Genomic DNA, 21307 nt, shown 5'->3' with positions numbered 1-21307 from the left:
AATGGCTGCACGCTCTTGCGCAACGGATGGTGTCATTCATGCTGATTTTCAGCGCTGCTCGAACTACTAATGCTAAATTGCAATGCGAGCAGCATTAGTTGCATATTTTCCACCCTGTGGTAGAATTCCACAGAACCAGTGTTGTTTTCTGTAACTCTGTGGAATTCCGCAGTGAAATGCAGCGATTTTTCTGCCCACCCCTAGGCAGAGGTAGAGGATCACAAGAAAAAGATAAGAAGGAAAGAGGATTAAAGAGCAGAGGCAGGAGCAATAATGGAGATAAGAATGAATGCTTACATTTAAACATAAATGGGAAGTAGAGGGGGTGGAAAGAAAAATCAAAGAAAAATGAAAAAGGAGGCATAAGGAACTGGCAGAGGAAACTAGTGGAGAGCAATAAGAACAGGAAAGAGAAAAACAGATAGGAAAAACAATGACATGTGGATAGGAATGAGAGTCTAAGGGACCAGATACAAGGTGAGGATGGACAAAAGAAGGTGTATGAGATTATAAGCTGAAAGCAAGGAGAGAACTGAGAAAGAGGATTCAGGTAGAGAGTCTACTGGTTTGTTTTTAGGTTCAGGTCTCTAAAAATGGCCAGTAGGTCTGGGGAAAAGTCAGTCAGTCAAATGATAGACTGTGACTGACGTACCTGCTGCTATAAGGATAGCTCAGTGTGCTGAAACCGCTTTCCTCGCAAAATACTGTGTTCTGGAGGTTATAAGTTTCAATTCTGTAAGTCTTACATCTTTCTGTGGTTGGTAAATTAACCATCATGAATTAGGTACTAGTAATATCTGTTATTCACCGCATTTAGAAACAATAGAATTATGGTATGCAGCTCTACATAAAAACATGCAATGAAGTTATTAAAAGCCTCGTTTTAAGAACTGCATCTAATGTGATGGACTTTGTCCTGGACGTATAGGTTGTTCAGAAAAAAAGCTTAGGTGTCGCTTTTGAATTACAGGAGTTTAATGCAGTGCATATGCCCTTTAAGGAGCTATTGAATATAATATTGATTTATTTTGCAGACCAGGTTCCCAGGAAAGTTACATTAAACACAAAAGATTGGAGGCTGCTTGCACTAAGGCCGGGTCTTCCCAGAACCTAAACACAAGCAACCCCAGATAGGTCTTACCCTGATCAGGGCTCATCAGCCAGGTGCATCTTGGTCTATTGACACAGTGAGCAAGGGACCCACATCTGGGCATACCCTTGGTCACTTAGGGTTTTACATCAAACACACAAAAAGTGATGTGAGAATGCTTGCAATAAGTTGAGCACTAGCAATCACTCGGGTAGCATTCCAAACCATCTATATTTTGCCCGATGTGCCAACTCAGTTGGATCCAGCCATATGCAAATCAGTCTTGACCCTGCTCCAATAAGAACAGTCAAACCTGAACTGCTAGGCCAGTTCCTTTTTCAACCGTAACAAAAATAACCCACAACTCGTTTCATCCTGCTAGGTGCTTGTCAGTTGGGTGCAGCTTGGTTCCATGGTCACAGTAAGCAAAAAACCCATGTCTGGGCACATCATTAGCTATTTAGGGGATGACGTCAAACACACAAAAGGCGAATGGTTGGAATGCTACTTGAGTGACAGTGGTTAGGGTTACTGCAGGCCTTTCTCCTATCAGCACTTGTTTGATGTTACGCCCAGTAAAGTTACTACAATCATCAAACTTCAATGTTACCAAAGAGGATGAATGGTCAAGTGATGCTACTCTGACACAACTTTCAGTAGCCTTGCTGAACTGAGCAATATCGATACCAGTTACAAGTTTCAATTTTTTTTCTCAAAAGAACTTGTCAATACTAAATTGTAATCAAAATATGCTGTTTAATTAGTTTACATATATTTTCATTACCAAGTGTTAACTGATTTGCTTATACCTTCATTACCAAGTACTTTAATAGTGAACTTCACCATTGCGTTTTGTTTACCTTGGCAAAGCACTGACATTTGTTCTGTATGTATAAAGGTATTGTATTCCAAAGCACTTGAATGAATATGCCCCACACAATTCCACCAACCTGTTGTTGTTTAGTATATGCCATGGATATGGTAATCTTTCAAAGGGCATACGTGATCTGAGACCAAGGCAGGCATTCCTCCTCCTTCCCCAATATTTCAATACTGGAGGTGGGAGGAGCTGCGGCCTAGTTCTGCTGACCTTGTCAACAGGATCAACTCACACTTCTCTAATTTTACTATATTTATTGGATTTCAAATCAGAACAAAATAAAAAACATTCAAAGGAAAGAGCAGATCACATTATGTAGGAGCAACCTCATTACAATATTGCAGAGTCACAGTGATTTAGAGAACACAACAGGATTGCGGACCTATTATACAGCAATTCAGCTTACCATATGCATAGACAAAATGACCTTGTAGAAAGGCATATGCCCACACCCAGAAGATTGTGTCAACAGAGCCACAACGACCCAAATGTGAATACTCAGTAAACCGCTGTGGCCATACACACAACATCAATCCTGTTCTTCGTTTTTACATTGGCTTGACAATTGGTATTGTGTAAATAGACTCCAAAAATGCAACGGGCGGCTACGTGGTGGGAGCAGTTCATTATAAATGTCCGATTGGGTGTTACAATACACCATATCTTTCTCCCACTCAGCCACTGTAGGTGCAGGCCCACGCATCCATCTCATTGCTAGTCTACGTTTAGCTAGAAGAAGACCAATGACAATAAATTTGCGAACATTTTTCGGTAGTGGTTTTGTATACCCCAGCAATGCCAGCAGGGGATCTGGTGCAAGTGAAAGACCCACAATATCATTTAACAACTTGAAAATATGGTTCCAAAATTCCTCTACAGGGGGGCATTGCCAAGCGAGGTGGAGAAAACCAGCACCCGGCATGTCACAATGTTCACAGTTATCTGTATCTCGCAAGCCATATCTGTTTAGGCGCTCTGGGGAGTAATGAACCCTGTTTAAAAACTTAAATTGTGCTAATCTGTGGCGACCATTCAGAGAGACCTTAGGGGTAACCTCACAGGAGAAATAACAGATATCGCTCGTGAGTAGAATCCCAATGTTCGCCTGCTAGACCAGCCGAGCTTTCGTGAAAAGGATCATCCTATTCTGTAAAGCCGAGGCATAAAGCCGCAATACTAACTTACCATACTATTGCGAACGCAATAGTATGGATAGTGGTGGGATCTCCATGGGCTCAGTAGGCTCATCACCCAGCTCCGCCCTCAGAGCATGGCGAGTACGAAAGAATTGAAATTGTATTAGCACAGAAGGCATCGTCCTACCAGACACTGCCTCATTCCATGATACCACACGGCCATTTTTAAAAAGATCCCCCATCTAATATCACACTTTTCTAATTTGTGAGGGGAGTGGTACAATGGTGGGCCATTTTATTATCATCAATTTACCAAGCAGGTGAAAAAGCAAGGAAACACATATACTTTCATGGAGTGTTTAATGAAAAACAAATCCTCTCATAAATTCAGCAGTGAAACAATACAACTCGTACCCTCAGAACACTGAGTCGGAAATGCTCCAATAATAAGGGAGAAAGCTGATGAATGAAAAGCAGACACCTGAGATAGACAACAAAGCTAGCCATCACATTTTTCTGTCTGAAGCTGAGATCTAATAATGATAATTTCTCAAGTTGCTGCCATACCGTACTCTGTGGCAGGAAGGTGTTACATGGATGTAGAGTGGGTGTTTGAATGCATCCATCCATTATTTTTTGACGCAGTCCCAGATTTACTAATACTAGTAAACTTGAGAATGCTGCCAAATCGCACACCTTCCCAGGGGAAGCATAACAAGGAGAAATATATGTATTTATCCTCATGTTGTCCTCTTTCTAAGTGTGCACTACACTTAGTAAGAGGAAAAAGCCTCAAAGGATTGTTTTTGTGCTGGCATAAACCAATCCTGGGTGTAACACAGGCACGTTTGCACCATGGTACAAGGGTGTGCCAGTGCAGGCATGCATCATATCTTAGTAGGTATGGTGATTTCCTGCCCCTTCCCTGTCATGGAACACAGGAAGTTGTCTTGCTGAGTTGCACTGCATGACTTTTTGATAAATCTGGCCCGAGTCTTTAATCCCACATGATCTCCCAGGGTAAGCCTTGGACAGCTCCCCTTGCTACTTTCAGATCCAGGAGATTAAGTGAGGTACATTGTGCTCATATGATAGCGGCCACAGTAGGTCATGCCAAATGACAGAGCGGTAAAATGATTCAACTCCTACGTTTGAGACCATGTAACTTTTTTGTGCTCTGGGACCTCTAAGGATATTCAAACAAGCTTACCCAAATGTGCCAGAAAGCTAGGAACATTACCTCATATCCTATTGTCAAAGTACAGAGATAAAAGATAATACTTGAGGCAGGCTTGCTTATACACAGTCCAAGGTCTGCTTTTGCTACCGCCGTTGTGGTATACTGTGATCAGATGTCTGGCTAGACATTTTGCACAAACATGGTTACATTTACAAATGTGTAACCTGATATGAAACGCCATTTTGCAATTACAAACCCTCAATTTGCAAAACAACAGGGTTTCAACTAAATAAATTGCCTTTTCTAGTCATTAAATCCGCTTTGTGAATGGGGAAAGCCTTTCCAAATCTCAAAATTGCAGGTATGAAAGGGGCGTTACCCTCCTAACTGTAAATCATTATGGTAATAATCAATGGCTTACAAAATACAAGTGCAGTCACAAACTACAGGTCAGTTAAAGACCCCTCAAAAGAAGAAGGTAACTGATTTGCAACTCTGGGATACCATCCCCTTTGCGAATCCTGATACGTGGCCTGAGGGGGAACCATGCTGTGTTCCAGTGTGTGGACTTCTACCTTATTCTCCTTATGTATTCTCAAACAGGAAAACCTATCAATTTCTTTAATAGCAGCACCAGTTGTTTTAAGGAACAAAAAGATTTTTTGTTCAGCTATGCAAACATCAGCATGGTGGTCGGTTGTACCTTGGAGGGCACCATCCCTGTTTGTAGCGCACATACTGACCTCCATAATTTTCACTAGGCAGGAAATTCCCTTGTGACTGGAGTTTATGCTATGTGATCTATAAGCATATTTGTGGGCTGTCTCTCAATACATTGTACTCTTGGTCTCATGAACAACATTCACTAGTGAACAGTGCCATCACCGACTTCACGTGAAGGCTCCTCTTTATGTTTTATCATCAGGGCTGCGTATGTTGGGTTCAGAAGAAATGGGACCTCTTAGCCCAGCGGTGGTATGCAATACAGTCTTGGAACTCCTCTGCAAACAGTGTAAATAGGAGCATTCTTTGAGCTTATGTATATCATTCAAAAATCTTACTTCCTTCTGATCCCAAATTTCACAAGAGATTTAGATTTTCTTTTTATGGAATGCCCATTTTTATTGCATAGAATGAATTGCACACACAGGGCCACATGTATGAAGCTTTTTTGAGATTGAAAACAGAGAGATTCCCAGAATCGGCCCATTTGCGAACGCATAACAGTCTTTTCACATTTATCAAACCCAAATTGCGATTCGATAACCTGTTACCGAATGGCAATTTGGGTTTGCGATTCGGTATTAAGAAGACTTTGTGTTTAGGGCGTCCCTTCCTAATACCGAATCTCATCGGTATGTACAAATGTTTTGCAACCAAAATGCGGTCGCAAAACATTCACATTTTACCACCCATTTCAAGTAGGTGTAACCCATTTGCAAATGGCAAGGGATCCCCAAAGGACCCCTTCTCCTTTGTGAATGTTTGTAAAAGCAGTTTTTAGGAGTCGGCAGTGCTCTTAAAAAAATGAAAGGAAAACTTTACATTTTTCTTTTTGTAAAGCATCCTGTTTTCCTTTAAGGAAAATGGGCTGCTATTCAAAAATAATTGCTTTATTTGAAAGCAATCACAGACATGGTGGTCTGATGACCTCAGCAGGCCACCATCCCTGTAATTTTTTGCAATTCCTTATGGGTAGCAAATTGGGAACTACCTCGTTAATATTCATGAGGTAGGTCATTTGCGAGTTGCGACTCGCTGGGAATCACTTTCATACATGCCGTTTTGCGATTTCCTAATTGCGAATCGCAAGGATTCGCAATTAGGGAATCTCAAAACGGTGTCTTTCTACATCTAGCCCTTAGGCCAGTACTCTACTTTACAATAAGATTACATCTGCGGAGCATGGGCTACTTGTCTTCCCTTTTGGGCACTTTCCATGATGATTGAAGAAAAAATGGGAAAGGCCTCAAGCCAATTACTAGCGTTGGGCCACTATCGGTTTTCACTGCCAACTTCACATCTTATCTAATTACGATATTAATGCCTGAACTGTCTTAGCCATGGATCAAAAGCGTGTATGTATATGAAGACACCTTTGCATCTCACTTCACTCACTAGATACTCGGGGAATCTCCAAACCCGGGAAAAGCGTCCTGAAAGAAAGTGATAATGGTTAGAGGACTCTCACCTGATGTTCATGTTAGTCTAATCTTGGCCCATACCTTCTTGGGAGTTGGAAATAGACTGTCTTGACCTTCTTTCCAAATGTAACTGACATGAAAAAGTTTTGTTTATTATGTCACAGTTTATCCCCATTGCTGCTGCCGTCGGCCGCTGAATGTTCGGAGCACTACCTGGCTGGTGCTTCGAACGTTCAACGGCCGACGCGGCCCCGCCTATTCTTTGGAACGCCCAGCACTGCGCCGAAATAACGGCCGCAGCTAAGGCGTTTAAGAGTCTGTACCTTTAACATCATTTAAATACCTTTATTTTTTGTTACACTTCGAATTTTAACTGAAACAGTGAGAATTATGTGACATTGAGAATAATCCATTTTAATATGTTATAAAGAAAAGCCAAATTAACTTGGGGATTGTCTACTAAGCATAATAAATTAAGATGGGCATAGATCTAAAAATGTATACTTTATTGCTATTAAAATAATATATATTTACATCAATGTGTTTCACTGAAAAACATTAGTCCAGTCTGTAGCTCCACATCACTTTCTGAATCATCTGATGAGAGGGGTTTGCAGCTCCTGGTCTCCTTGTTCTTTTTTCGACGGCGAGTGTACACAGGTCCTGTTTTCTGAAACTCTACTGCTGTACCGGAAACACAATCAGTAACACTCAGTGCAGACTGTAAACAGCTGTAAAACCTGAAAAGACAGAAACAGTTGTCATCCATATTGGTCTGTGGTAGTTTGTGGCTTGTGAATTTTACCAAGCGCAGGTGTGTTTCATAATACCATACACATCATGTGTGTGCTATATTTGACACAAATTCAATATATATTGGCGATGAACTAGACCAGTGAACACAATGACATTGAAGGGTTTTGAATTTAGTTTGTAGTCACATAAATGTATCCATTCATTCTGCTCACTCACGCAATGCAAGAAAGAGAACAGATGTATATGTATATATATCTTTTGTATTCTACGAGAGTGACAAATGTATGCTGTATTGTGTGTACAGAATAGGAAAACTGAATGGAGAAGGGCGTTTAACCCTGAGCAAGATCATTAGAACAGAATAAATTAAGAGTACAGAATGAATCATGAGAATCTTTTCACTATCACAAGAACTGAATCTTAAGTGCAGATAAAGTCGAAGCCGGGCTGTTTGGTCTACAAAGTGGTAGATTTCCACTCTCTGTCCTACCTCTCCAGCCTCATCATAGTTGGGCAGCCCTGGACCTTCAAGAAGCAAAAAACACAGCCTCCTTCTCGAGCCATCACGTTTTCTAATTTCCCACTCTCAACATCAGTCCTTCACAAGAGCAGCTTCCCCTCTTTGGACATCTCACCAGGCGGAATTAGGGACAGCACACACAATGCATCCCCACAAGAACCGAAAAGCATTTTATTTAGCCTGTATATGTCTTGTTAAAAAGTATTGCTATTTAAATATCCTGCTTCTGCAATCGATCTTGCTCTTAACTTTCCTCTCCCACTTGGCTCGTCCTTCCTCCCATTTCTTTGACTCACCCTTCTATATTCCTCTCCCCTTTTCTACACTCGCACTCAGTCTCATTTGTCACTCACTACTCTTCCCTGCCCTCCCCAATCTCACCCTATCACTCTTGTTCTGGTCTGACTTACCACCTTCGACCTCTCCCTCCTCCTACTACCCGTTCATTCCCTCTCTGTAACCCTTTCTCCTACTTATTAGTCCTCACTCCCCTCTCCTTAACCTACACTACACTGGCTTCCATTCTACAATCGTTTGCTGTGCTGCAACTATTACCAATTTCTATGATTGTTGCATTGACCATCACATTTGTGTTATCTGTATGACCTTTGCAGCTCTTCTGTTCTCTGTAAAGCACTCTCATGTACCTTCCGGTGCTCCGTGGTATACAAGATTGTTAAATAATAAATACAACGAAGAATAATGGATGAGGGGAGAAAAAAACCCAGCACAGTTTTAGAAAAATATGGATGGAGGATGTAATCTGGAACAAGGAATAGTTTGAAGCTAGTCATTAAACTCACTCTACTGTTAATGTTAATGGGCATTTGTAGAGCTCACTTTCACCGGGTGGCTTCATGGCGCTGAATAGCCCGAGTAACAACCAAAAAAGAGTTTAATTTTATGCTTGCACAAACAGCCAGGTCTTAAGAAGGCCTCTGAACTGCAAGATGTCAGAGCAGAACTGGATTTCCAAGGGGAATGAATTTCAGAGTTTGGGGGCAAGGACCGCAAATCTGCGGCCTCCCTGTCTAACTCGTTTGAAAGTAGGGATAGTGAGTAACGAGAGGTGGGCAGAGCGAAGGTTTCGAATAGGAATATGTCTATGAATGAGTCTGTTGACAAAGGCAGGGCTTTTCCGCTGCAGGACTTTAAACACAAGACAGCCCGTTTTTAATGCACAGCGCTGCAGGATAGGGAGCCAATGTAATTTTCTAAGCAGAGGCGTAACTGGTTGCCATCTTGGCTGGCGGGATATCAGCCGTGCTGCCTGGTTCTGAACCAGTTGCATCCGTTTAAAGAGATAGAGCTGCATCCCTAAATATACAGAGTTGGCATAATCCAAATCCGACATAACAGTGGCAATTATGATCTGGATAAGGGCATCGTGAGTGAAGAACCGATGTATCTTCCTAATCTTTCGCAACTGGAAAAAGCATTTAGAGATCACATTACTAATCTGTGATTTTAATGTAAGCTCGTTATTGAGGGAGACTCCCAAGGTTTTAGCCGAAGAGGAAGGGGAAGGTCAAGGACCCAGCGCTGGAGGCCAGTAAGAAGGGCTCCAAAATGTATAACTGTCCCCTGTCAAAACGATCTCCGTTTTCCCTGGGTTTAATTTAAGATGGCTATGGTCCATCCACTAATGTATATACAGCATGGTGGCCTGAAAGTCCAACACCGAGCTATGGGAGCCATCTATCTTAAAGACCAACTGTAGGTCATCCGCATAGTTAAAAACTGTCACATTCCTATCTATAGGAGATTTAATCAAGGGAGAAATGTAAATATTAAACAAATGCGGAGAGAGTGCCTATCCCTGTAGGACTCCATAAGTGATTTTCCACGGTGGTGCCAGAAAAGGCCCTTGGCGAACTGCCTGATACCTGGCACAAGAATTTCTGCGCCGCAACAAGCATTCAATGGGACAGATAATGGAATGCAAGCTTTGAGAAGCTCCGCATCTATAAACAGGATAAACTTTAAAAATATTGCACTATGTAGTGCCTCTGCTAACTAACAAATTGGATGAGTATTATCCTCAGATTAGTGAAAGTACCAAAAAAATATCTTACACATCAATGGTCCAATCTATTCAAGAATCAAAAATGTGAAATCTGCAGGTTTCAATCTGCCACTCACTGAAGGTTATATAAACTGCCAACCTGCTAATGTCTCTACTAGTGGACGGGTGATCTATAGCCAAGTGGAATTACATTTTTTTTCAAAATTAAATGTCGATCTGCCAGTAGACTAAACTATTTACACCATAACAACACCAACTTAAATCGTATTAAAACCTGTGGAGACATAACATTATTTTAGTCAAAAATGTATTTGTCTTTACAATATATTTATAATTTATGATCGCATCGTTCATATCTGTTTTACTTTCTTATTTATGACAAGTGAAATAGTCAAAAGTATCCTTTAACCATCTTTCAAAATCTTTTGGTTTGTCTCTTTGTAAGAGAACAAAATATTATAAAAAATCGGAATTGATAAAGTGTACCATCGATTTATAAAACAGCACTGTTCAGCCCATCACCGGATTATCATATACAGGAAAGTGAACTGAAAAATATGTAGACTCGTTGCTGCCACAACACCTCACTTTGCACACCTTCTTTACGTCATATCAATCTGTGGTACATTTTCATATCTGTTCTAATTCACTATGTCAAGACAAGTGCTTCCAAAGCTCGCTATCAAATACATTGTGAGGTTCCCCAGGAATCGATCCTGGTCGTCTAACAACAACCTCGATCTCACTTCTTCATAAATTGCTTTTTATCCGTACTGTATGCTCCTCTGTTCAAACATTTCTAACCTCACTCTCCACAACTTTTATTTCCCCACCTTGTTATTTGACCATTGTGTAGGCTTTATTCTTGAAGCATGTAATCCTTGACTCTGTATCTGATTGGTGTCATTGGGTGATGCCAACTGTTTGTGATCTGTGCAGCATCGTTTGCGGTGGCATAAACAGCAGTAGCATATTAAATTAGATAGACAAACAGTCTACTGATGAACTCATCATCTCTTCTTATGTTCCTTATATGCCTTGTCAGAACATGATCCAGTTTGTCGGCCAATTTCTGAAAATCATCACAACACCAAGGAATTTTGATTTTTTCCAATTCAAGGGAATTCCCCGTTCCCATCATCTTATGTTATTTATTCAAACTCTGTAAATGTAATAAAATAACTTATCAGCAAATTAGCATTGTGAGTCTAAGAATCTTTAACTTCTCAATAAAAGATTTATGCCCGGTCTCGTTAAATTAGGTGATATTACACATTTTCTGGGAAATCAAGGCTAGATCATGAAGAATTCTAGAACCTATGACGATCTTTGATGATTGAGAAAGCTTTCTAAACCCAATGCTTTCAGACATGCCAACCCTCCCGATTCAGGCGTGAGACTACCGATTTCAGGGCTAGTCTCCCGCCTCCCGATTCCTGCAAGCAAAAACCCGATTCCTCGGGGGTTTCAGCTGACAGGGCTTGGTATTGTGTAACATGCTAATTCTTCCAGAAAACGTCAGAGGGGCGATGCAGGGAATAGGAGGGGGTGAAAAACCAATTAAGCCTCATTAACAAGCGCATGGTCCTTTCAAAACCTGTGTAGTACTCGGGGCGGCTGTGTGTGTGCCCTGTTTCAGGGGCGGGGGGAGGGGGATGCCGAATGCACTGCCAGCAACGTGCCAGGCCAGGCAGTGGTCAACACTTGCAACACCCTTTCTCTGCTCCATGCTTCGGAATGGTAAGAAAAAGAACGTGCATTTGCGTTTGAAATGTCTGATCCTTCAGCAGCACACTTCCAAAGCCCACACATGACAGTAACCCGATTCAAGGCCCCATTCTCCCGATTTTTAAAAAAAAATCTCCAACTTTGCTCTTCTGAAATGTTGGCATGTATGTGCTTTGGTCATACTTTCAACGACAACCCACGAAATCAGTTTTCAATCTGGATTCAGCCCCAAATGCAGGACAACATGACAATTATTCAAATTCTTGGATGAAATTCTCCACATTTTGTACAGTACTATGATTTAAGGCAACATCACCACTCATCTGTAAGTAAAGAACACAAAACCAGTGTTTGCCACTCCTCCAACATCTGATGCTTAAAACACGTCCTATAAAAATGAATACATTGAATTTATTCTGAAATTAAGACTGAAACAGAATTAATCCACATATAGTCAACTGACTCGACCTTGTCACCAAAAATGTTGCGAATCCTGGCCCAACTTGGGATCCCACACCACTGGTCCTCATCACTAAATCAGTAGTTTTCACTGTTGCTCAATAGCACATATGGCCAGACTGACAAGGACCGTGTCCTTCCAGTTAAACCTGCTAAAAAAACTTACATTTTTAATGACTACTGTGGAATTTAAGACTGTTGTACAAACTAGTGCTCACACATCTCAACTAGCAATGCACTTTTGGCTAGACTCTCAAGACTGTTGTTGCCTCTATCAAAGCTATTTTACTTGTTGAGGAGAGACTCAATTAATGCTCCTGCAAAATCAGATCGTATCCTCAACTTCAAAGAGAACTGCTCTGTCTAGATCATTAAGCCAGAATCATCTTTACAGTAGACTCAGTCACCAACAAGCCACCAGACAATGCTTATCTACATACCGCAAAGGTTAACTGCAAGTCACAAGAGGTAGGAAAAAAGCCGACAACAACAATAAGCAAATTGTCAACATCTGGAAATTAAACATAAGAATGACTAATTTACTCAACAAGCCATTCTTCGGCCTAACTTCAAAACTTAATAGCATTTGTAAAAATATCAGCACTAACCCCAACCTACCATCCTTCAGACAATATAAAAAAGCTTGCTTCTTCAAAGTCCACATTCAAAGGCGACATGCTCTTCAGTTGCATTTATACTGTGTCTTCCTTCTTTCCCTGTACTGCAATTGTAGACTGCCCATTCTCGCTTCCTAATTCTCCAAGTTCAAGCTAAAGACGTAGCTCAACTGTTCAAGAGGCTTGGGTAATACTAAAACAATAATGTTAGTTAAGACAGAATTAAATACATTCAAGCAAAGAGTCGGATCAGAGGTTATGAAACTTCCAATCTTTGACTGGAGTAGGAACTGGCAGTTATTCAAAGCCAGGTTTAGATCTGAAGTCTTAGTGGGAAAATATTCCACACCAATATAAAATGCTGGTACGTGGGACCAAGGTGATAACACAGATTCCCTCTCCAGATAGACAGGTATCAGCTCCTGTCCTTTATTCACTTACTAATTGATGCTCAACAGTGGTGAGGGAAAAGAGGAAATTGCAGTGTTTATACTTTCCACTGAAAGTAAAGGGAAATAAATGAAGACATGAAATATCTTTAGAAAAATATATAAATCGCTTTCGAGCCGTTTTTATACGTGCATATACATGAAGATGAGGAGTGGGGAATCATAGAGGTATTGGCCAATTTGGTGATAAAATGGACTAAGGTGGCCTAACCTTAGAACACAAACTGAGAGCAAGCAACGGGTGACCAAATCAGATTACCATGCCAAACCAACCTTTAAAAGGGGCAGATTCTAAAGCCAGATAGATTATATTTTTTGGGCCGAAGATTGTGGCCCTTCCTGGGTGATATAAAGGTTACATTATGCCCTGACTGTGACGATAAATCCTAGGCTTTAGATTTCTCGGTTGGTATTTGCTTTATATCCCACAAATGTGAAACTGATTATGGCCATTGACTCTCACTAACTGTTCTAGGAATGTAAAGTGGGGCAATATAATTAACCAAGACTTATTATTGGGCAGAATTTACCAAACCTTTGTTGAATTTTTTAATCTACATGCCACAGCTGAATCGGACCTGTGAAATTTTGTCCGGCTTAATTCATATTGTTTTGCCACCCAAGACCGCTTTTTATTAACTGCTCTAGACGGAAGATATGTAGAAATATATCATGTCCATATTTCACAAGGTAATGCAGAGTGGAAAAGCCGGGGCTTTTCAAAGCTGTTGAACTAACTGATACACTGCAAAGGATAAAGTGCCACCACTACCCCCGCAGCGCGAGACGTTCGCTGGACGTGCCGGGCAAAGCCCGGGCCAAGGGCAGGCCTGTCCGAGACCGAAGGAGACCGTGCTGGGCCACCTTATTGACAATTTGCTTTGCGTAAGTCAGTTACTATTTGTTTGATGGCTTAAGCTTCAACTATTGTTGTTTTTTAGGTCTCGCACCTGCGATACAGGGCGAAAGCCCTGTCGCAGCGCGAGACCTATAGCTGTCGGCTCTGCTTACAAGGAGCCAAAAGGGAGACAAGAGATGTGCACGCGCAGCATGCCGGAATCGGATCAGGTCGCGCGCGTGAACACGCGCTCCGATTCAGGCATGCTGTTGACACTCACAATGGGGACATGCACACACACACAGACAGACGCACGCACACACAGACACAGGCACGCACACACACACAGACAGACACACGCGCGCACACACACACGCAGACACACGCGCACAAATCCCTTCCCCCACCCACTCACCGGGCTCTTTCCGCTACAGGCTCCGTCACATCACCTGGCACACGCTCTCTGTGAGAGGGCTCCATGCCTCCATCACAAGGGCTACAACACGCAGGGTTCCCTCAGCTCACGGTAGCCCCGGACACTGCAGCGCGCTCCATGCCCCAGGCAAAATTGGCCGCACGCATGCGCAGTGCGTAAGAACTGCGTGTGTGTTCCTGTGAGGTCGCGCTCTGGTCCGACGCGGTGGGCATCCCTTGTTTCATGATGGTTAATGAGGTACTATCTGTTCTGTGTCCCCAGGAGATTTTCTGAACTAAAACATTACAGCGATGAAATGCAGTCTGTCATTTCACACCTCCTGCGAGTCCGCGCAGTAAGTATCTCCCTTGTGTGGTGTTATGACAAAGTACAATTGTAGCAGGCAGTGGTCCTGCCTTCCTGCCTGCAAGGCCCTTATTTGGAAAGACAGCGCCGCATGCACAACATCTGCGCCATTGTCCCCGGGTTCGGGGCACTGCTGAGAATGACGTCATTCAGTTCGGCAGCCAAAGCCGACCCTTTCCGAGGCGTCGAGGATATGGTGGAACGTTACCAGATGAGGGGAAAGCGTACTATCGGCCCGACTTGTCTCTTCATGCTGATGCTTTTGCCTTAGCGAAATGCTTGAGAAGGCGGGCACGGGGCACGCACCACTCTCCTGGTGCTCTTGCATGTTTCTCGAATCACGGCTCCGATCGGAAGCAATAGTTATACTTCCTTGTACCACGTGTGTCGCGATAATGAACACGCGTGTAGAGGGTAATATAGGAGTGTGTGCTGGAACAAAATATTCAGCAGTAAAGTTAGTTCGACGGACGGGTTAATGGCCAACATGTAATTGTGGAGAACGTGCACTTGTAATTGTTAATTTATGCGCTCGCACGTTAATACTTGTAAGCTTGTATTGGGTAAAAGTAGAAAGCACATAGGGGAAATACTGCCATGTTTATTTCCAAGAATATACATGCTCTAACATGCATGTGCAGGATCAGTCAATCAGGGATTTGTGAAGTGCACTACTCCCCAGTAAGGGTCTCCAGGCACTGGGGCAGGTGATATCGGGCTAATTTGGTTAATCTGTTATCTTTTCGTGAAAAGTAAAATGATCTTCGCGTCATGTATGTTCTCTCCAATTCATATATGTGTATTGGAGACTAGAGAACAGACGTATTTGTGTTGGCTGATAGAGGTGTGTACTTGTACATCTGTGTGCTGAGTTATTCGTGCGTGTCTGCTAATATGTAAGTGTGTATACTGTGAATACAGCTGTGTGTGCTAAAATAATATTTCTGTGCGTGCGAGGCAATGAGGAATGAGTGCGGTGGAAGTGTATTAGAGGAGTGGAATTGGCCTAACAGTCAGAGCTGCCCTGCCGACTTGGAAGCTGGAGAACGAGGTCCGGGTCTCTGCGTCGGCTCAACATCCTGTGATTCTGGGCAAATCATTTTAATCTCCCTGTGCCTACCAAAAAAAAAGCATTTGCAATGCAATAGGTCTCGCATGTATGCGAGTTTGAGCTATTGGCATTGTAAATGACAATGCCTTTTATTTATTGTTGGGGTTTTTTTTTTTTTTTTTTTAAATTTGTTTTTATTGTTGCAAAGACAGTGTAAATATGCATTGGTATTCCTTTCGACTGCGTGGCATCAACATTCAGCCGTCCGCAGCTACTTAAGCAACTTTTCAAATTAGCATTTTTCTTTTTTACAACTTAACAACCAAACAGGGTCTTGACAGTTTCTTGTTCGAATAGAATTACGTACTACTTTGCGAGAGTATAGGTTACCCTGGACATTTCATCGGTTACATCTCCAAACTGAAATCAATTTCATTACTCTTCGCGAGGCTCAAGCTACCCGCCTTATCCGACGTCCCTACCCCAACCCCCATTCCTCCCTCTCACACTAACCCCTCATCCTCCCCTTCGCTATCAGAATCGTCATCCTCGGGTAGTGGCTCACAGATCTCACCCCTATAGACATTCCATGGTGACCATATTTTATTCCATTTTCGTGGGTTAAGTCTCTGTTGGTAAACTGCTCTTTCAGTAATCATTAACATGTCCATGTTTCTACTCCATTGAGTCAGGGTCGGGGTATTGCTCGCCCCCCAGTTCAGTGCTATGTCACGTTTTGCCAACATCATCCCAATAATTACCCATCTCTTTCCGTGCTGTGTCAGGTCTGTCGGGTCCCAAACATTCAGTAGGCTGACTCTGGGATCAGGTGTAAGTGAGGTGTGCAAGGTCTGGCCCATTGTGCGTGTAACCCTCCTCCAGTAATCTTGAATATTTGGACAGGCCCACAATGTATGGAACAGCGTACCCTCCCCCCCACAATTTCTCAGACAGTATGGGTGATCAGCCCTCTGGATTCTATGTAGTGTCGTGCGGGTGTAATAGACCCTATGTAGAATTTTAAATTGTACCAGTCTAAAACGTGTAGATATACCCGCCTCCTTGGGTGACGCTAATGCTGCGTTCCAGTCTGCCTCGTCCATATCCCCAACCTCATCCTCCCAGCGTTCCTTCAGTTTTACTAGTGGGTCCGGTAGGTTATTCAATAGTTTACGGTAGGTAAGTGAGGTAGCACTTGCTTCCATGTAATCTGTCAGCAGCCGGTCCTCTAACGGAGCCGATTCTGGGACCGCAGTGCCCGGCTCCAGCACAGATAGGAGTGCATGTCTGATTTGTATATATCTATATGTTTCAGTAACCTCCATCTCGTACTGCTCCCTCAGGGCCGCAAACGAGATTACCCCATCCCCTGTCCACATGTCCCCCACAGTAGAGATCCCAATGTCGTCTCATTGGTTAAATCCCTTACTACTTCGTAGGGTACCCAGGCTCTTGGTGTCCCATAGCGGTGTGAGCTTGGTGATCACTCCCTCCCATGCCAGACGCCTTTGTGCTTTGTGCCATATAGCCACTGTGTGTTTGGTCGGGCCTCTCAATTTTGTTAACAGACTTTTGTTATATAGCGGGGCCAGCAGGGTGTTCATGCCTAGTTGCCTCCTGTCAGCTATGTACGCGGGGTCATCTTGTGCTACGTGTATCCATTGGTTAATCACCTTAAGGTGTGCTGCCCAGTAGTACAATTCAAGGTGTGGGAGCGCTATCCCCCCGCTATACCAATCCCTCACCATTTTCACCTGTGCGACCCTGGCCGGTTTCTCTCCCCATAGTAGGCCTGACACTTGCGCCGATACCTGCTTGAAAAACGACGGTGGAACCACTGCTGGCGTGTTTTCTAGGACATACAAGAAGCGCGGCAGTGCCATCATCTTGAACAGCGCCGCCTTGCCTAGCAAAGTCAATGGTAGGGTCTTCCAGTGTCGTACGTCCGCCTTGAACCTATCCAGTAGTGGCTTAAGGTTCCGGTCTAGAAAGGTCGCATGGTCACGGGTGATTTGGATCCCCAAGTACTTGAAGGAGAGGGATTCTATCAGCAACGGGCAGTCTGCCGTCAGGGGCGGTGGGGTGCCGTTAAGCATGTAGAGTACTGATTTTGACCAGTTAATTTTATACCCTGATGCCGTGCCATGTCTCTCGCATAAAGCCAACAGGACCGGTACTCCATGCTCGAGGTCCGTGATGTAGACTAGCATGTCGTCGGCGTATAGGGAGACTCTGTCTTCCCAGTCACCTCCCCATTGAATGCCCTTCAGCAGCCGTGTGGTTCTGATGACTGTCGCCAAGGGTTCCAATACTAAGGCGAATAACAACGGTGAGAGTGGGCACCCCTGCCTCGTGCCTCTCGCTAGCGGAAACTCCCTCGAGATGTGGCCATTGGCCACCACTCGTGCCACGGGTTTAGTGTACAGTAGCCTGACCCACGCTATGAATTTTGTGCCGATACCCATGTGTGCCAGGACCGCAAAAAGATAGCTCCACTCTACCATGTCGAACGCCATCCTGGCATCTAAGGAGAGCACTGCCGCTGGTTCTTCCAGTAGCGGAGCGCGTGCCATCACTCCGTGAAGCCGTCGAAGGTTCAGCGCCGTACTCCGGTGCGGCATAAACCCCGACTGGTCTGGGTGTATCAGGTGCGCCAGGTGTGGTAGCAATCTAGTGGCCAACAGTTTCGCCAGAATTTTACTCTCTGCATTAAGGAGGGAAATCGGACGGTATGACCCGCAGTCTTCCGGGGGTTTACCGGGCTTTGGTATAGCTATTACTGTGGCCGTACGCTGATCGGGCGGTAGTTGCCCTTTCCCCAAACACTCTTTGTACATTTGGAGTAGGGGCGTGGACAGCGTCTCCGCCATGGTCTTGTACCACTCAATCGGCACCCCGTTGGGGCCGAGCGCCTTCCCCGGGTGTAAAGCTGCAATAGCTGCCTGTATCTCCTCGGTTGTCAGGTCCGAGTCAAGCTCGTCCCGTTTGTCCTGTGGCAGAGTATTGGTAGGTACATCTGCTAGTGACCTCTCCGCCATTTCCTGGGTGACCTCGAAGTCAGGGGAGTATACGGATTGAAAATAATCCGCCAGCACTTCTACTATTCGTGCCGGGCTGGTCTGTACCACTCCGTCCGGGTCTCTCAACCGCAGAATGGCCCTCTGCCCTCCCCTTTTTTTTTCTAGCCAGGCCAGCAGTTTTCCCGCCTTGTCGCCCACGTCGTATATCCTGTGTGTTGTCGCTGCCATATTGTCTATCGCCCTGCGGCGCTCATGGTCTGTATGACGCTGCTGACACAGCCGGAGCACGTGTTGTGTATGCTCGGTTGGGTCTCTCTCATGATCTTGTGTGGCCCTGTCCAGTTGTTCCTCCAAGTCTACCAGTGCCTGACGCTTTGTGCGCTTATGGTGTGATATAGCGGAGACGGCCTGCCCGCGCAGAACTGTCTTGTAGGCTTCCCACAAAGTTGTACGGGAGCGCACTGATCCCGTATTCTCGGCAAAGTAAGACCTGGTGCCCTTTTTTAATGCTTTGGCCACTGACGGTTCACGAAGGTAGCCTGGGTAGATAGGGTAAATGCGTCTGCGCGTATTTTCATGACTGGAAAGGGATAGTGTCAGTGGGGAGTGATCCGAGACCCCTCGTGGACGAATTTGGACTTCGGCTACAGTGAGGAGGCCCCCTCCCAGTGTGAGGAGGTAGTCAATTCTTGATAGGCTGTCATGAACTGCGGAATAATATGTGTACTGACGGTCGTCTGGGTGGGACTGCCTCCATACATCTACCAACCCCTGTGCTTCCATGAAGTCGTGCAATCGGGAGGGTCCCGGTGTTTGTGAGCGTACAGGGAAGCGGTCCATCGTGGTATGTGCCACGGCATTGAAGTCGCCCCCCATAACGAGGTCCCCTTCGGGAAGTTCCAGTAAGAAGTTCCCCAACTCTGGAAGAGCAGTGGCATGCAGTGCCGGTGGGATATATACTGACACCACGTTAAGCGGTCTCCCCTCCCACTGCCCATGTATCGCTGCAAAGCGTCCCTGTGTGTCGACTTTAGTGGATAGGGTTATGAATTTTGATGTCCGGTGCATTAAGATCCCTGTGCCACGGGAACCCTTCGTAAATTCAGAGTGTACGACCATGCTGTATCCCTTCCTATCCAGGGCCCGTGTAGCTGTGCCTGTTAGATGTGTTTCCTGCAGTAGTATCAGAGCGGGATTCAGTCTCTTTATGCCTTGTAACACCAGCCCTCTCTTTATTTTGTCTCCCAGGCCCCTCACATTCCAGGACATAATATTCAACGGGATTGCCTGCCCCACAATATCACCTCCTCCCACCATGTTTGGACAAGTAGTGAGCATTTATGCCGTGCCATGGTACCTCTACTCTACGCGCTTGTGCCCAGCGTTGTTTGTCCTGACCCTGAAACCAAACTAAAACCCCAACATCTACCCTTCCCCCAACTCCCCCCCTCCCTGCCCTCTTGCTCAACGGACTATGAACTGCCCGCCCCCCCAAACTCAGCAGAGTGCCTGATCCCAACCCAAAACATAGTACTTGCTCGCTGGGGTGAAGCACTCTCCGAAGTCGGCGGCCTCCTCCTTGGTCGCGGAGGCCCTCAGCCCAGTGTCCAAGGCGGCATTCTCAGCCCGCAGTGTTCATCATTCAAATAATCAGCATCCGGGGATTACTGCTCTCCGTCGTCGCCCCCCTCCTGCATACTACTCCGAGGCGATTGCGGCTCTTCTTCTTCTCCGGTTGATTGCAGGCCCCGCTGGGATCCTCCAGTGCGAGGTTTGGTTTGCCTGCTGGAGCGCCGAGGCTGGCCCGTCGTCCGCCAGCCCTCCAGCCATTCCCGTGCCGCCTCCGGGGTTTCGAAAAACCAGGTCTTGTTGTCATCCACAATCCGAAGTTTGGCTGGGAAGAGCATAGAATAAGGGATCTCCCTGGCCCGTAGTTCTTTTTTAACCTCGAAAAAAGTTCTCCTCCTTCTCGCGACTTCCGCTGTATAATCTGGAAAGAAGGCTAGCGTGGCGTTTTGAATCTTAATGGGGGGTGAGGTTCTTGCCGCCTGCAGAATGACATCTCGATCCCTGAAGTTAAAGAGCCGTGCTATAATTGGCCTGGGGTTAGCTCCCGTTTGTCGGCGTCCACCAGGGACCCTGTGTGCTCTCTCCACAGTGAAAAAGTTTGAGATTCCCTTAGGTTGTAGGTGCTGCTTGATTAAGTTCTCCACATACAAATCCATTGCTCTTGTATCTTCCGATTCTGGCACACCTATTATGCGGATGTTGTTCCGCCTCGAGCGTCCTTCCTGGTCATCGAGCTTATCTCTCAATTCCTTATTTTCCTTCGAGATACGTTCCATATTAATCTGCAGTTCCGATACATCCTCCACCAAGGCTTTCGTCACAATTTCCATCGTGTTCACTTTCTCCGTCATCTTGTGGAAATCTGCCCGAATCAGTGTGATTTCGGCTGAGATGGACCCCACCGTCGCCTGCACCTGGGTGAGGGCCCTCATGACATCATCTAGAGTAGCCTTCTTGCCTCCCGTCGCCTCCACTGTCTTGCCCGTCTGTGATCTGGCGTCCGGTGGGGGGGTGACTGGTTTCTCGTATGCGTAGCGGTCAAGGCGGGACTGCGCCGCGTTGT

At 44.8% G+C, this 21307-nt stretch overlaps 1 protein-coding gene across 2 annotated transcripts in view; it reads right to left on the bottom strand.

The window, feature by feature from the left end:
• Positions 1-6915: 6915 nt before the first annotated feature.
• Positions 6916-21307, bottom strand: part of TYW3 (tRNA-yW synthesizing protein 3 homolog) — a 112488-nt gene continuing 98096 nt past the window's right edge. For both annotated transcript variants that reach the window (XM_086953872.1, XM_086953873.1), the window contains one exon: positions 6916-7170. In XM_086953872.1, the coding sequence (XP_086809998.1) occupies positions 6966-7170 (205 nt within the window). In that variant the 3' untranslated portion in view covers positions 6916-6965. The remainder of the gene's footprint in view (positions 7171-21307) is intronic.

This window comes from Lissotriton vulgaris, chromosome 1_1 (genome assembly GCF_964263255.1).
Source record: "Lissotriton vulgaris chromosome 1_1, aLisVul1.2, whole genome shotgun sequence".
In the NCBI taxonomy this organism is placed as follows: Eukaryota; Metazoa; Chordata; class Amphibia; order Caudata; family Salamandridae; genus Lissotriton; species Lissotriton vulgaris.
This window is presented reverse-complemented; position numbering and strand designations above follow the sequence as displayed.